Source organism: Cherax quadricarinatus, chromosome 61 (genome assembly GCF_038502225.1).
Source record: "Cherax quadricarinatus isolate ZL_2023a chromosome 61, ASM3850222v1, whole genome shotgun sequence".
Lineage (NCBI taxonomy): Eukaryota > Metazoa > Arthropoda > Malacostraca > Decapoda > Parastacidae > Cherax > Cherax quadricarinatus.
Genome location: NC_091352.1, coordinates 7,381,412 through 7,396,933, shown reverse-complemented (window position 1 = coordinate 7,396,933; position 15,522 = coordinate 7,381,412). Strand labels below are relative to the sequence as shown.

Sequence of the window (15,522 nt, the reverse complement as noted above, 5' to 3'; positions counted from 1 at the left end):
AGTCCTCTCTTCTTTCAATCACACATCCTGTTACTCATTCTGATACCTTTATAGAACTAGTCGCCTTAATTGTAGCGTCACAATTATTGCACCCCGAGGGGTCTTAAGACCCCCGGGGTGCAATAACCGAGTGACAGAAGCTTCTCAGGTTGTGTGATGGGGAGAATACGGACTTACGGCCTCTCCATTTTCCCTCCTTTGCTCCAGTTTCCCTGGCCGCTTCTCCCTTCGTCTAGACCAGACAGGTTGTGTGACTGGTACAATAATGTGTGCCAGTGCTGCCATGTACCACTGACAGATGAACATACCTCGGTGGATTGTCCACGAGATACTACATCTCTAGAGTAAACCTCATTTAAATTTTATTTTTATTTTTATTTTTTTTTACTTTGCCCGTGTCCCCAGATAGCCAGACACTGAGCCTCAGCAAATTAAACACTGCTGTTCCTGACAACCATTTACTTTTACCACCTCTATTACCTAGGTTGACTCATTGTCAATTGATCGTCCTGATGCAGTTACTGAACAAATATCACAATATGCCGATTTAAATTTGCCCAAGCGTAATATACAGATATATACTTGCAAAGTGCTCGTCCAGCTGGTTTTTAAATAACTGTATCGTTATCGTGCTTACAGCTTCAGTGGATAGTTTGTCCCATTCTGCTATAATTCTGTTTGAAAAAAAAAATCACATACGTTCCTGCTTGTGTCAAAACCACTCATTCTCTTAAAGGTTTGAATAACATCTAGTCTCTGTTTACTGCGAAAATTTGATTGTTTAGTCTTTCTTAATAAGGTTTATTTCTTAGTGATGGTACGAGCTTGGTTGCTCTTCACTGTACCCTCACCAGCATTATTATAATAAAAAAAGAAGCGCTAAGCCACAAGGACTATACAGCCCCTCACCAGCAGAGATGTTTATTTAACTACGAAACTTTACAGCTCGCATATAAGCACTGTTTAGTACTTTCCATCTTGCTTATGATTAATCCAAGGTCCTTTTCTTCTCTTGTTTAGGTTAGTTTGTCAAACATTTTCTAGTCATGCGAGTGGGTGGTGGAGGGAGTGAGGGAGCTGATGGAGGAAGGCATGGGTGGTGGAGTGAGGGAGCTGATGGAGGAAGGCATGGGTGGAGAGGTCGTTTGGTGCGTTTATGAGGGTGTGGCATTAAAAAAAAGGTAAACTCTTACGGATTGGTGGGGGAAGGGAAGAATTCTGGCAGAGGGAGATAGCTGATAAGGAAGGTAGGTAGGCAGGGGGAGGGAGGTGGGCTGATAAGTACACAAGAGTGCTAGTTCCATCACCAGTATTACTGTAGTCGCTGCTGGTATCAGTGCGCTCACACCGCTCCCTAAATATGTAAGTCATTTTCTATAACACTTTCTTACGCAATTATATATATATATATATATATATATATATATATATATATATATATATATATATATAATCGTGCCGAATAAGTAAAACTGGTCAATTAGCAAGAACTCATTTAAAACTAAGCTCTTTCTAAAATTTTCTCTTATACATTTAAAGATATGTATATTTTTCATTTTTGTTAATATAAAAATTAATGATTTTGTACCAAAAGAACCTTAGGAAACTTACTTCACCTTATTATAACGAGCTCAATTTAATTTAGCCTAATCCAGCTAAATATATTTTATACAAGTTTACAATAAACAAACACAGTTTTTTTAGATTCAGAATGGTTTTTGCGAAATTATTGCATACACAATTTTTCGCTTGCCCTATTCGGCAAGAAGTGCGTTGTTATTTAAGCCAAAAAATAGCAAGTTTTACTTATTCGGCAAGATAGTATATATACTATATATATATATATATATATATATATATATATATATATATATATATATATATATATATATATATATATATATATATATACACACAAAGAAAATGTTCTATTTTTTACTGCAATTTGGCACATTTACACCATTTTCCTTTAGTCACTATTCCCACTTTAATCCGCATGGAAGCGCTTGAAAACCTAACCAGTCATACATACCAGGATAAGCATGACAAGCTGAGCTATGACGATAAACTCTGCAGACAACTGTACATACTTCGACGTTAATCCTTAAGAGAAAATTTTATTGGTTAACTAAGAAGGAATTCCAATCTAACCCAGTTATATATTAGCTCCAGTTAAATGGACTGTCGAAGATTCTGCAAAGTTCAAGAGACTAAATTTTAAGCTATTTTCGTTATGAAAATTGTTTCAATCAAGTTATGTAGGGCAGAAAGTAAGAGAAGGTATACCTTCAAATTATAACTGGTTCATCTTGAATACAATTTTGTTTTTCATTAGCCGTATTGTATCATTCGCTGATCAATGTTCATAATGCAGGTGACAGTAGCCAGTCTTATAGGGCACTTGACATCATTAATATTCCTGAAGCTCATAAGTCACTTTCCAGAAGCCCTAGTTATAGGACATGCCACAAGACATCTTCTATCAGTCATATCGAGTGATGTATACAAGAATTCAGCCTATGCCAAGGAAAAAAAGTAGTTGAAAGTACCTTAAATAAAAAGCCTTTCTTATTTTCCTGTCTTTCACTGCACAATACATTATCCTGCTCCTCTCCTCGTGACCTATTCTCCTACACGTTGTTTCTCGACTCTGCCAGGCGAAAAATATTGACTGTCGTACTTCCTGGGATGATGATGGTTCTCATTATACTAAGCATCTTCGGTAGCCCACAAGGAATCCGTCAACACCAGAACTCCTCCATCCCAATAAATGAAATATTAAAGAAACTTGACAGACTGGAAGGTAAGGAAATTCTTATCTATATGTTCGTCAGAATAAATAGGGGAGATTCACAAAACGCTGAAGATGTCTAAGAGTTTTTATTACTGCATAGTGGGGTAACAAAGGTTACAGACGTGTGGGGGCAGCACAGGTTACAGAGGTGGGGGCATCACAGGTTACAGAGATGTGGAGACAGCACAGGTTACAGAGGTGTGGGGGCAGCACAGGTTACAGAGGTGTGGGGGCAGCACAGGTTAGAGGTATGGGGATAGCATAGGTTACAGAGGTGTGGGGTAACAGGTTACAGAAGTGAGAGGTAGAACTGATTACAGAGCCATGGAGTAGCGTAAGTTACAGGTGTGTGGGGGTACCACAAGTTACCGAGATACGAGATAGCATAGGTTACTCATCCTGTTACTCATCCTATCAGAGATGTAAACCACAGCACCGTGCTATCCTTTGCAGACGATTCTAGGATACGGCAAATCTACAAGAAGATATAAACCAGTTTTCCAATGGGCAACTGAAAACATGATGTTAAAGAAGAAATTCCAACTACTCCTTTATGGAAAACTAGAGTTGTAGAGTACACTACAACTCTAATCACATAGAAGTAATGTGAAGGACCTGGGAGTGGTAATGTCTGAGGATATCACATTAAAGGATCACAACAGTGCCACTATCACATCTGCGAGGAAAATGATAGGATGGATAATGAGAACGTTCAAAACAACGAGATGCCATGCCAATGACGATCCTTTTTAAATCACTTCTCTCGAAGCTGGTATACGTACTGCTGTACATTAACATCTCCAATCAAAGCAGGTGAAATCGCAGATCTAGAGACTGTACAGAGAACCTTTACTGCACATATAAGTTCCGTCAAACACCTTAACTACTGGGAAAACTTGGAAGCACTTGAAATTGGAAAAAAATCTTTTCTTATGCCAAATCTAAGGCTAAAACAACATGCAGTGTTAGACCCCTGCTTAGATGAGATGGGACCTACACGGATGACAGCAAAGAAATGAGTGAGCTACTAAAGTCCCAATAAGACTCACTGGAGCGCAGGCGAGAGATATACCTCATAATCTACACCAGGAAAATCCTAGAGGGGACTTGTCCCTAATCTGCACACACAAATCACTCCTTACGAAAGCAAAAGACTGGGCAGGCGGTGCAACATACTCCCAATGAAAAGTAGGGGCGTCATTAGTACATTAAAAGAAAACACTAAGTGTCTGGAGCCCAAGACTGTTCAACAGCATCCCATTAGGCATTAGGCGAATTACCAATAGACCCCTGGCTGCCTTCAAGAGGGAGCTGGACAGATTCCTAAAGTCACTACCGGATCAGCCGGGCTGTGATTCGTATGTTGGACTACGTGCAGCCAACAGTAACAACCTGGTTGATCAGGTCCTGATCCACCGGGAGGCCTGGTCATGGACCGGGCCGCGGGGGCACTGACCCCCTGGAATACCCTCCAGGTAAGTAGATCGAGGTGTGGGATAGCATAGGTTTCAGAGATGCCGGGTATCAACAAAAATTGACCATTCGTGTAGAAATATTAAGCAGAGTCGTGTGAAAAATGTAAGGAGGAATTTAAGAAATTTACTGGGATACACCGTAATCAAATCTACCGCAGGTGTCCAACTGGTCTATGTTATCTTAAAACTTCTGTAATTTAAAAAAAAAAATCACGGAATGAGAAGGATATACCATGTTATCGTTTCCTGCCAAAGTTAGAACTAGTGTGTGCACTTGCAATTTTAACTATTTCCCAAGAAGGTATATTAGTCACCATAATAGGTTAAAAAGTGTACAGGAGTTTTTCCCCCCTATTAAAAAAATAGTAACATGACATATGACAGCTGAACTGATATATTGTATGTTGTTTCACGATTGTCTGATCTACCTACCCTTTACATGTGCACCTCTGGTGACTCTTAACATGTCTAATCAATATTCCTGAGCATTCGCCCCCCCCCCTCAAGGGAGAAAATATTAACGCCCATAGATACCACCTATATAAGACACGTTGTCAGTCTTCCTATTGAAACTAACATGGCCCAGTACTAGTGTTGGATTCGCATACACAGTGGCACGGGTTCGAATGCCACCCAGTTCCTCTTTGTATACATACACGCCACACTGATACGTACATAATCATGTCAACTGTCGCCTCCCGCCAATGCACGGCCACCCAAAGAAAACACCTCACCATGATTCATTCAACTGTTTTTCTTACTAGAAGTGTGTTGACGTCACAATTCAGATTATCCTCCGACTAATATCCCCACCCTTCCTTCAGAGTGCAGGCACTGCCCTTCCCACTTCCAGTGCACAAGTCCGGCTAGCCGGTTTCCCTGAATCTCTTCATAAATACTACCTTGCTCATACTCCAGTAACACGTCCATTAAAAACCAGTTTCCATTCACTCCTAACACTGATAAGCCAGCTGGATGCTACAGCCTCTAAACCGCGATGCTTCAGATCCGACATCTTTTAATCCCACACATCTTCTCAACACCACAGCATTCATTTACACCCTCATCTATAAAAATGTTTAATACCATAGTGACAATACGCATCCTAAGTTCTATCACTGGTAATTAGTCCTCCCTCTTACATATTCCAAACTGAGCCTCAATTTGATTAACTAAATTTTTAGTAGCCTACTACCTATTCCATACATTTGCAGCATCTGCCACGGGGTAGGCTATTTTATACTTCAACTGTGTAAAGTGTATGGCATCACACTGCACCAAACTGTGTGCTAATTGTTTTACCCCATCAAAGGTCGACTGAATCAGTTACTGGATACGGTGTTTCGGCTCAAGAAGCGTCCTAACAGCCTACCCACCATCTACATCGTCACCCCCACCTACAAGAGGCTGGAACAGGTGAGAAATACGCACACGTTTACTCACTGCAAACCTGCTTCCCGTTGCGCAAATCTTGTACTAAGTACTGTACCAACAACGACTGATAACATTCTTGTCAACGTCACTTATCTTGTTTCTGCACTTTGTTCCCTTGAGAACAGTGTGATTTTTATGACGACTAGTGTTAGTCTGCTGAGGACTGACAACTGGGAGTGTGTACACACACACCGGGAGTGTGTACACACACACCGGGAGTGTGTGCAGACACACCGGGAGTGTGTGCACACACACCGGGAGTGTGTGCAGACACACCGGGAGTGTGTGCAGACACACCGGGAGTGTGTGCAGACACACCGGGAGTGTGTGCAGACATACCGGGAGTGTGTTCAAACACACCGGGAGTGTGTGCAAACACACCGGGAGTGGAGTAAAGAGGCTGCAGCTGGTCGTTTCAACAAGCTTGTTTAATGTTACACGCTTGTAAGGAAAATACGTAAAATATAAATATATTTTGAAAAACCATGTTGACTTTAATCGGGAAATGTAAATAGAGAGTACATTTGTTTTTACACGAATTTACACCTGCAGCACTGCATGACGCGCCGACTAACTGGTTGACTGGATGACAGGCGAGCTAGCTGACTACTTGGTTCTCTGGATGACAGGCGAGCTAGCTGACTACTTGGTTCTCTGGATGACAGGCGAGCTAGCTGACTACTTGGTTCTCTGGATGACAGGCGAGCTAGCTGACTACTTGGTTCTCTGGATGACAGGCGAGCTAGCTGACTACTTGGTTCTCTGGATGACAGGCGAGCTAGCTGACTACTTGGTTCTCTGGATGACAGGCGAGCTAGCTGACTACTTGGTTCTCTGGATGACAGGCGAGCTAGCTGACTACTTGGTTCTCTGGATGACAGGCGAGCTAGCTGACTACTTGGTTCTCTGGATGACAGGCGAGCTAGCTGACTACTTGGTTCTCTGGATGACAGGCGAGCTAGCTGACTACTTGGTTCTCTGGATGACCGGCGAGCTAGCTGACTACTTGGTTCTCTGGATGACAGGCGAGCTAGCTGACTACTTGGTTCTCTGGATGACAGGCGAGCTAGCTGACTACTTGGTTCTCTGGATGACAGGCGAGTTAGCTGACTACTTGGTTCTCTGGATGACAGGCGAGCTAGCTGACTACTTGGTTCTCTGGATGACAGGCGAGCTAGCTGACTACTTGGTTCTCTGGATGACATGCGAGCTAGCTGACTACTTGGTTCTCTGGATGACAGGCGAGCTAGCTGACTACTTGGTTCTCTGGATGACAGGCGAGCTAGCTGACTACTTGGTTCTCTGGATGACAGGCGAGTTAGCTGACTACTTGGTTCTCTGGATGACAGGCGAGCTAGCTGACTACTTGGTTCTCTGGATGACAGGCGAGTTAGCTGACTACTTGGTTCTCTGGATGACAGGCGAGCTAGCTGACTACTCGGTTGCCTGACTGACAGACGAGCTAACTGGTTGTCTACCTGGCTGACTTGTCTTTCTCCGCAGATACCGGAGCTGACAAGGCTAGCCCAGACCCTGGTGAACGTGCCCAACATTCACTGGATCGTCGCTGACGATACCAATACAACCAATCCCCAAGTGATCCACCTTCTCAAAAGAATCCACCTTCCCTACACTTACCTGCTGAGTAAGTATAATTCTACCTGCTGAGGAAGTATAATTCTACCTGCTGAGTAAGTATAATTCTACCTGCTGAGGAAGTATAATTCTACCTGCTGAGGAAGTATAATTCTACCTGCTGAGGAAGTATAATTCTACCTGCTGAGGAAGTATAATTCTACCTGCTGAGGAAGTATAATTCTACCTGCTGAGGAAGTCTTCCCCCACCTACCTCTACTTATTGGAGAACACTTCTACTTTTTGTACATTATTATTAAGGGGGGAAGTGCTAAACCCGTAGGATTATACAGCGCCTGTGGGGAGGGGGGGGGGGTTGTCTAAGGTATTCAGGCTCAATTCAGGGAACCGGAGCACATATCCAATTCTCTAAATCAAGAGCCCCTCACCAGCGTCAAGGAACCTCCCTTGAGGGGACTACTTTATGTTCATCTCCTTATGTATACCCTTACTTCTGCATCCTCCCTCAGCACCCATGCCACAGGAGTTTAAGAAAGAGCTAGCAAGGCCCAAGGGCGTGGCCAACAGGAATGGTGGGATGGAGTGGATACGAGCCCACGCCACTGAGGGAGTCTTGTACTTCGCAGACGACGATAACACCTACGATATCCAGATTTTTGAGGAAGTATGCTGGTATTTACTTGAAAGTAGTGGTGGGAGTGTTCTTTTGTACATGGTAGTTGTTTTGAAGTAGAAGGTTTGACTTGGCTTTGAGCTGTGTATGCCCCAATTTACCATTTTTATTGGAGAAATTGGGGTATTAGTTTCCCATCTGATGAACTGTGACTGCCTCTTCAACCTATTTGTAATTGCCTATTTACAGCTACAAAAGCAGTGCTATGGTCGTGGTGGTGCGTTTTCAAGAAGTCATTACGTAATTTTTTTTTTTAACATTCCAGTGGTTTTAGCACTTGCTACTACCTCGTATTCATTCCACTGGTGTGTCAACAGTAAGACAGATGTTTGTCTGGCTCATCATTTCCTGAGAACTGATCCCATCCTTCTTGACTAGAGCTAATGTTAAGTGTCGACTTGACTGTGGTGATGGTGTCTACTTGTTTGCTTGTGGTGGCAGTGTTCACTTGCTTAGCTAGTTTGCCTTCCTATCACTGTAGACAAGATTTTCTTATGACAATGTATATTTTGCTAACATACTATCAACCATCAGCTAAGAAGTACTCTGCTTGCATTCTATGAGCCTTCAACTAATACGTATTATTCATAATTGGTTCCTGTTTAACATAACATTTAACTCTAGTGTTTCCAAAATTATAGAGGTAAATGTTACGTTAATCCTCTGGATTATGTATATAAACCGGGTCTTTTCCTGTTTAAATGTGGACGTTCCAATGACTTTACTGGGTTAGCCTACGATAAATAATTAAAAATCATAATATTCCTACATGTGTATGCCTACATACAGTGTATGTGCCATCAGAACCACTGCATAAATTTATACGTGACTAGTAGCTCGGTGGTACAGTAATGCTCACAACTCAAAGCACCTGTGTTGATAGTAACAATTCTCCTAAGACATGTTGATTATATTCACAATGCAAATACGTAGCTAAGAAATAGTCAGCTGTTAAGGATCATATCCTAGTACAGGACCACAATGGAAATAAGTCATGCTGCTTGCCTGTGTTGTGTTATCCTGGGTAATACTAAGAATGTCTTCATCGATGTATTTTTGTTTTCAGATGCGCTACACCAGAGTGGTGTCTATGTTCCCAGTGGGGCTGCTGACGGAGGCGGGGTTGTCCACCCCAGTGCTCAAGGATGGCAGGTTTATCGGCTGGTATGATGGCTGGATTGGAGGAAGGAAATTCCCAGTCGACATGGCTGGCTTCGCAGTCTCTGTTCCATTCCTCCTTACAGTGAGTGATGAGAGATGGGAAGGTGTACTGAAAAAACAGGGAGGATGTAACAGGGAGGAACGGGGGTATATACGACAAAATTTGCACAGTAAATGAATTGATAATCACATCTGAATATAATACAACCTAACTTATTTAACCTTATTCATCATGGAATCTATTTCCAAGCCTCTCTAATAGGAAGCGGTAGTGTCAGCACCTTGACATTTTTATATTTTTATATCGATTCAATTTTATCTACGAGATTTGTTAAGAATCGTTAGACATTTGACATATACAAACCAGTAAGAGGAGGGGTTCACCATAACAGATAAACGTCCTATCAATTTACCTCCTTCGGAGTAACTGGAGGTAAGAGGTTATAGGAGGAAGGGAAATGATTGCAAGTGTGAAGAAAGAGGGAAAAGGGAGAGGTGAGCATAAAAGTCATTTTGGGCAGCACTCATTCTTCCTCAAGTTACAAAGATCAGACAATACCCTTACTTAACCAAGATTACCCCTTCCCAGCATTTTTTTTTATCATCTGCCTTATACTTACCCTAGAAATAGTGGCTGCTGGACCAACTGCATTGCTCTTCTATTTTTTGCCTTCCCACTGAGCATAAAAATATTTTATTTTAATGTAAAAGAAGTCCTTATATCTGCAGGTTCCTAAAGCTAAGATGCCATACACGGCCGGGATGGAGGAAACGGGCTTCTTATCTAGCCTTAATATCACCACAGATCAGATAGAGTTCTTGGCTGACAACTGCACCCAGGTACAGTGCTTCGATCACCACCTGTGCTGACCTCGTCTACATTTGTTGCAGAATTGTGTTGATTGTTGTGGCTTATTTGTTTAGTTTGAACCTGGCTAAATATTAAATTCAGGGGAAAATATAAAAGACTGTCTGTATCCATTCATTAATACGGTGTTTACCTGCAGATATACGTGTGGCACACCAAGACTCACAAGAACAATCCTGCCAGCAGAAATATTCTACTTCCAGAGTACAATGGTACCAACCTACGTATCCTGCAGGAAGTCATGACTATAAAGGAAGACTCATAGTAGCATCCGTAGTCTCATCTCTTCTTCCCCTAGCATGTGTATGTGTGTATATATGCAATGTTTCTACATACATATATATATATATATATATATATATATATATATATATATATATATATATATATATATATATAATATATAATATATATAATTATATATATATATATATATATATATATATATATATATATATATATATATATATATATATATATAATATATATATATATATATATATATATATATATATATATATATATATATATATATATATATATATATATATATATATATATATATATATATATAATTAAAAGATATATACTGCAATCCAAGCTTCCCCTTCTGTTCGTTTTCTCTAATATACATTTTTGTTACCATTTCTAGTTCTCGTATAACCTCATGTAGACTATTATTGTTCAGGGTACTCTGCTCTAACAAAAACAAATAAAAACAGACTACTAATTACCCAATATAAGGCAAGATTGATCCTGAAGCTGCGTCCAAGATAGCATGTAGGTCAAGATGAAGAACAAGGTCACAATACCGTGGCTGGAACAATTCACAATGATGAAGAACAAGGCTAGAAACGCTTCAAGTGGCAGAGTAAATCTTCTGAAACAACTATTTATACAAAATTACTAAACAACCAATGTCCAAAATAACTTGTCGCAATTTTTGTGAAGGTTACTAACCAAAGCTAGTATGGTACTTAGGGAGGTTAACTCTGCTGAACTTTTTTTTTCCAGGCTGAGGGACTGGCCACCTCAGGTACTTTTTGTCCAAGGTTGATGGACTGATTACATCTTTATTTCACTACTACACCTTCTAAGTCTGTATCTGACTGAAGAAGCCTACTGTGTAGGCGAAACGTTTCAATAAAGATACCCAACTGTTGCACATGTGTCTTAATCTTCAACTTGTAGGTATTTTATGCTATTTTCAACATTTCTTGTATTGTTAAAATATTTCTTGAGCTGATATATTCATTCTTGTGTTGATCTGTCGTTAACATCACTTATGTACATATGCTTATGTAATTAAATAAAGCAAGGGCCCCAATGAAAGAAAAAGTCACAATGTTTGACGCTATTGGGTTAGGTTAGACTTAGTTATAGACAATTTACTATACAAAACCGCTGTAAAAGTTCACAATTATGCACAAGGAAAGAGGTAACATTTATGAGGGGATTCAGGGAACTGGTTACCTGGAGAAGGGTCCTAGAGGTGGGAAGTACAGTCCTTGCACGCTGAAAAATGGTGGAGGATGTTGTGTAGACGTTCATCTGAACTGTGATGTCAGAACACTGGCAAGACGATGATTAAGTGAATAACGGTTAATGTAGTTCACTTCTGAGTCACCTTACCTCGCTGGGACACGGCAGGACTGTTAAAATAAAAAAATAAGTAAATAAACACTATCTTCATATTTATATTTCTCGTGTGTATGTGATAGGTCATTCCGAGAGACGATGATTCTGAAGTAACAGTAACTACGGTTCTGCTGAAACTAAATTTGTAATGTTTACGTAGCTGAACTTTAAACGGAATACTTAAGAGTAATCTTCATTGTCCTACTGAAGTCTCCAGGCTTAGGTTAAGAGATTTCAACACTACGTATAATGCACGAGCCCCATCCTGTGATGGATGACAGGGAAACATTGTTAACTTTTGTTCCCACTCTTAAACAATTGCATAGTGTAGCAGCACGCTGCTCCAGTATCCAACTTTTCTAAAAAAAAAAAAAAAAAAAAAAAAAAAAAAAAAAAAAAAAAAAAAAAAAAAAAAAAAAAAAAAAATAAAAAAAAAAAAAAAAAAAAAAAATCCTCCAGTGCCTTCTTTCATATCTCCCTCCTTCCCTTCTCAAATTCCTTTTCTTCCTCCCATCCTCCTCACCTATCCTTCCTCCCCTCTCGCTTCCTTCACCATGAGCGAAACTTATCTTAATTAACCAAAGTTTCAAAACGCTGCATGCATGTGACTGATACATCTGTCAATACCGATATTATACACCTTTTATTTTTTTTTTGTTAAATCTCCTTACGTAATATGAAAAATTACAATAGTCTTAAATGCACATGTCCAGTCAGTATAAACTATGTTTATCCAGCAGTCCATGAACCAACTGGTCAATCACTGCTCTTCTTCCAATCAAATACACGTATACATGAACATCCACTGCAACTTTTCCAGGGATGAAATAAAGGCATGTCTGTTCCTTCTCAATATTTTTATGCTTATTCATACAGTCACTAGTAACCTGCCATTTCCTAAGGACAAACCGATTTATAGTCCAAGTAGTCAATATGAGAAAATTACTGCACTAAAGCGTCTTTCCCCTTATTAGCTATCCACTTCAGTTATTACCCGAGAACCCAACAGAAAACGGACCAGGCGCATCATGACACTACGTTCGCCCTGTATCTGTCACCAGGCTTACATGGGATATTGAGAATGGAGTGAGGCTGATTCATTACCTTTGTAACTTGCAATGATTGTGACCAGATCTACCTGGAGTTCATTATCTTTGTAACTAGTTCAGCTATCATAACTTTGGGGTCCAGTCCCTGGACCCATTATGTACCTTTGTAATCTTTTGACTATCGCCCACAGGATGGGTATGGGGTGCATAATAAAGATATTAAACTAAACTGTGTGTGTGTGTGTGTGTGTGTGTGTGTACACACTCACCTATTTGTACTCACCTATTTGTGGTTGCAGGGGTCGAGTCATAGCTCCTAGCCCCGCCTCTTCGCTGATTGCTACTAGGTCCTCTCTCTCCCTGCCCCATGAGCTTTATCATACCTCGCCTTAAAACTATGTATAGTTCCCGCCTCCACTACGTCACTTTCTAGGCTATTCCACGGCCTGACTACTCTATGACTGAAGAAATACTTCCTAACATCCCTTTGATTCATCTGAGTCTTCAACTTCCAATTGTGACCTCTCGTGTCTGTGTCCCATCTCTGGAACATCCCGTCTTTGTCCACCTTGTCTATTCCGCGCAGTATTTTATATGTCGTTATCATGTCTCCCCTGACCCTCCTGTCCTCCAGTGTCGTCAGGCCGATTTCCCTCAACCTTTCTTCGTAGGACAATCCCCGTAGCTCTTGGACTAGTCTTGTTGCAAACCTTTGCACTTTCTCTAATTTCTTGACGTGCTTGACTAGGTGTGGATTCCAAACTGGTGCTGCATACTCCAGTATGGGCCTGATGTAAATGGTATACAGTCTTGAACGAATCCTTACTGAGGTATCGGAACGCTATCCGTAGGTTTGCCAGGCGCCCGTATGCTGCAGCAGTTATCTGATTGATGTGCGCCTCGGGAGATATGCTCGGTGTTATACTCACCCCCAGATCTTTTTCCTTGAGTAAGGTTTGCAGTCTTTGGCCATCTAAACTATATTGCGTCTGCGGTCTTCTTTGCCCTTCCCCAATCTTAATGACTGCATTTGGGAGGGTTAAACTCAAGGAGCCAGTTGCTGGACCAGGCTTGTAGCCTGTCCAGGTCTCTTTGTAGTCCTGCCTGATCCTCATCCGATTTGATTCTTCTCATTAACTTCACATCGTCCACAAACAAGGACACTTCTGAGTCTATCCCTTCCGTTATGTCATTCACATATACCAAGAACAGCACAGGTCATAGGACTGACCCCTGTGGAACCCCGCTTGTCACAGGCGCCCACTCTGACACCTCGTCACGTACCATGACTCGTTGTTGCCTCCCTGTCAGGTATTCTCTGATCCATTGCAGTGCCTTTCCTGTTTTGTGTGCCTGATCCTCTAGCTTTTGCAGTAACCTCTTGTGAGGAACTGTGTCGAAGGCCTTCTTGCAGTCCAAAAAAATGCAGTCGATCCACCCCTCTCTCTCTTGTCTTACTTCTGTCACCCTGTCATAAAACTCTAGTAGGTTTGTGACACAGGATTTTCCCTCCCTGAAACCATGCTGGTTGTCAATTATACACTTGTTTCTTTCCAGGTGCTCCACCACTCTCCTCCTGATGATCTTCTCCATGACCTTGCATACTATACACGTTAGTGATACAGGTCTGTAGTTTAGTGCCTCATGTCTGTCTCCCTTTTTTAAAAATTGGGACTACATTAGCCATCTTCCATACCTCGGGGAGTTGCCCAGTTTCAAATGATGTGTTGAAGATCTTTGTTAACGGTACACACAATATCTCTGCTCCCTCTTTAAGGACCCATGGAGAGATGTTGTCTGGTCCCACCGCCTTTGAGGTGTCAAGTTCGCATAGCAGCTTCTTCACCTCCTCCTTGGTTATATGTACCTCATCCAGCACTTGTTGGTGCACCCCCCTGCTCTGATTTCCTGGAGTCCTACTGGTTTCCACTGTAAATACTTCTTTAAATCTTGTGTTGAGCTCCTGACATACCTCCCGGTCGTTTCTTGTGAATTCCCCATCACCCTTCCTCAGTCTGATTACATGGTCCTTGACTGTTGTTTTCCTCCTGATGTGGCTGTACAACAGCTTCGGGTCAGTCTTGACTTTCGATGCTATGTCATTTTCGTATTGCCGTTGAGCCTCCCTTCTTAACTGTGCATATTTGTTTCTGGCTCTTCGGCTAATCTCTTTATTTTCCTGAGTTCTGTCTTCTGTACCTTTTCCATTCTCTAGTACACCTAGTTTTTGCCTCCCTACACCTTTGGGTGGACCAAGGACTCGTTCTGTTCTTCCCATTATTTCTGTTTCCCTTGGGAACAAACCTCTCCTCTGCCTCCCTGCATTTTGTTGCCACATAGTCCATCATTTCTTCTACTGGTTTTCCTGTCAGTTCCCTCTCCCACTGAATGTCTTGAAAGAAGTTCCTCAAGCCTGAGTAGTTCCCCCTTTTGTAGTTTGGTTTTTCCCACCCTATTCCTGGTGCTTTCTCCACTTGGAGCTCAACTATGTAGTCGAAGCACAGAACCACATGATCACTAGCTCCCAGGGGCCTTTCATACATATCCTCGATGTCAGAACTACTCAAGGTGAATACAAGGTCCAGTCTTGCTGGTTCATCCTCTCCTCTCTCTCTGGTAGTGTGTCTAACATGTTGATGCATGAGGTTTTCCAGTACCACATCCATCATCTTGGCTCTCCATGTTTCGGGACCCCCATGGGGCTCCAGGTTTTCCCAGTCAATCTCCTTGTGATTGAAATCACCCATAACTAGTAACTTTGCTCCCCCCATGTGTGCTCTCCTGGACACCTCGGCTAGTGTGTCGACCATTGCTCTGTTGCTCTCATCGTATTC

The 15,522-nt window shown here is 41.5% G+C and overlaps 1 protein-coding gene across 2 annotated transcripts; it reads left to right on the top strand.

The window, feature by feature from the left end:
• The first annotated feature begins 1,258 nt into the window (after positions 1-1,258).
• Positions 1,259-11,163, top strand: LOC128699385 (galactosylgalactosylxylosylprotein 3-beta-glucuronosyltransferase P). Of its 2 annotated transcripts, XM_053792060.2 has the most exons (9): positions 1,260-1,362; positions 2,658-2,803; positions 5,582-5,685; positions 7,207-7,348; positions 7,809-7,963; positions 9,039-9,215; positions 9,863-9,973; positions 10,141-10,304; positions 11,016-11,163. In XM_053792060.2, coding segments are annotated over exons 1-8 (963 nt in total). In that variant the 5' UTR covers positions 1,260-1,360; the 3' UTR covers positions 10,267-10,304; positions 11,016-11,163. The 2 variants fall into 2 exon arrangements, with proteins under 2 accessions (XP_053648036.2, XP_053648035.2); XM_053792061.2 differs by lacking the exon at positions 9,863-9,973 and having other exon boundaries at positions 1,259-1,362.
• Positions 11,164-15,522: the final 4,359 nt, after the last annotated feature.

What these genes read in the sequence shown, in the direction of transcription:
- LOC128699385 (XM_053792060.2), top strand. An exon ending in GAAACTTGACAGACTGGAAG is followed by an intron (nt 2,804 to 5,581) that starts GTAAGGAAATTC and finishes ACCCCATCAAAG; the next exon opens with GTCGACTGAATCAGTTACTG. An exon ending in CCTACAAGAGGCTGGAACAG is followed by an intron (nt 5,686 to 7,206) that starts GTGAGAAATACG and finishes CTTTCTCCGCAG; the next exon opens with ATACCGGAGCTGACAAGGCT.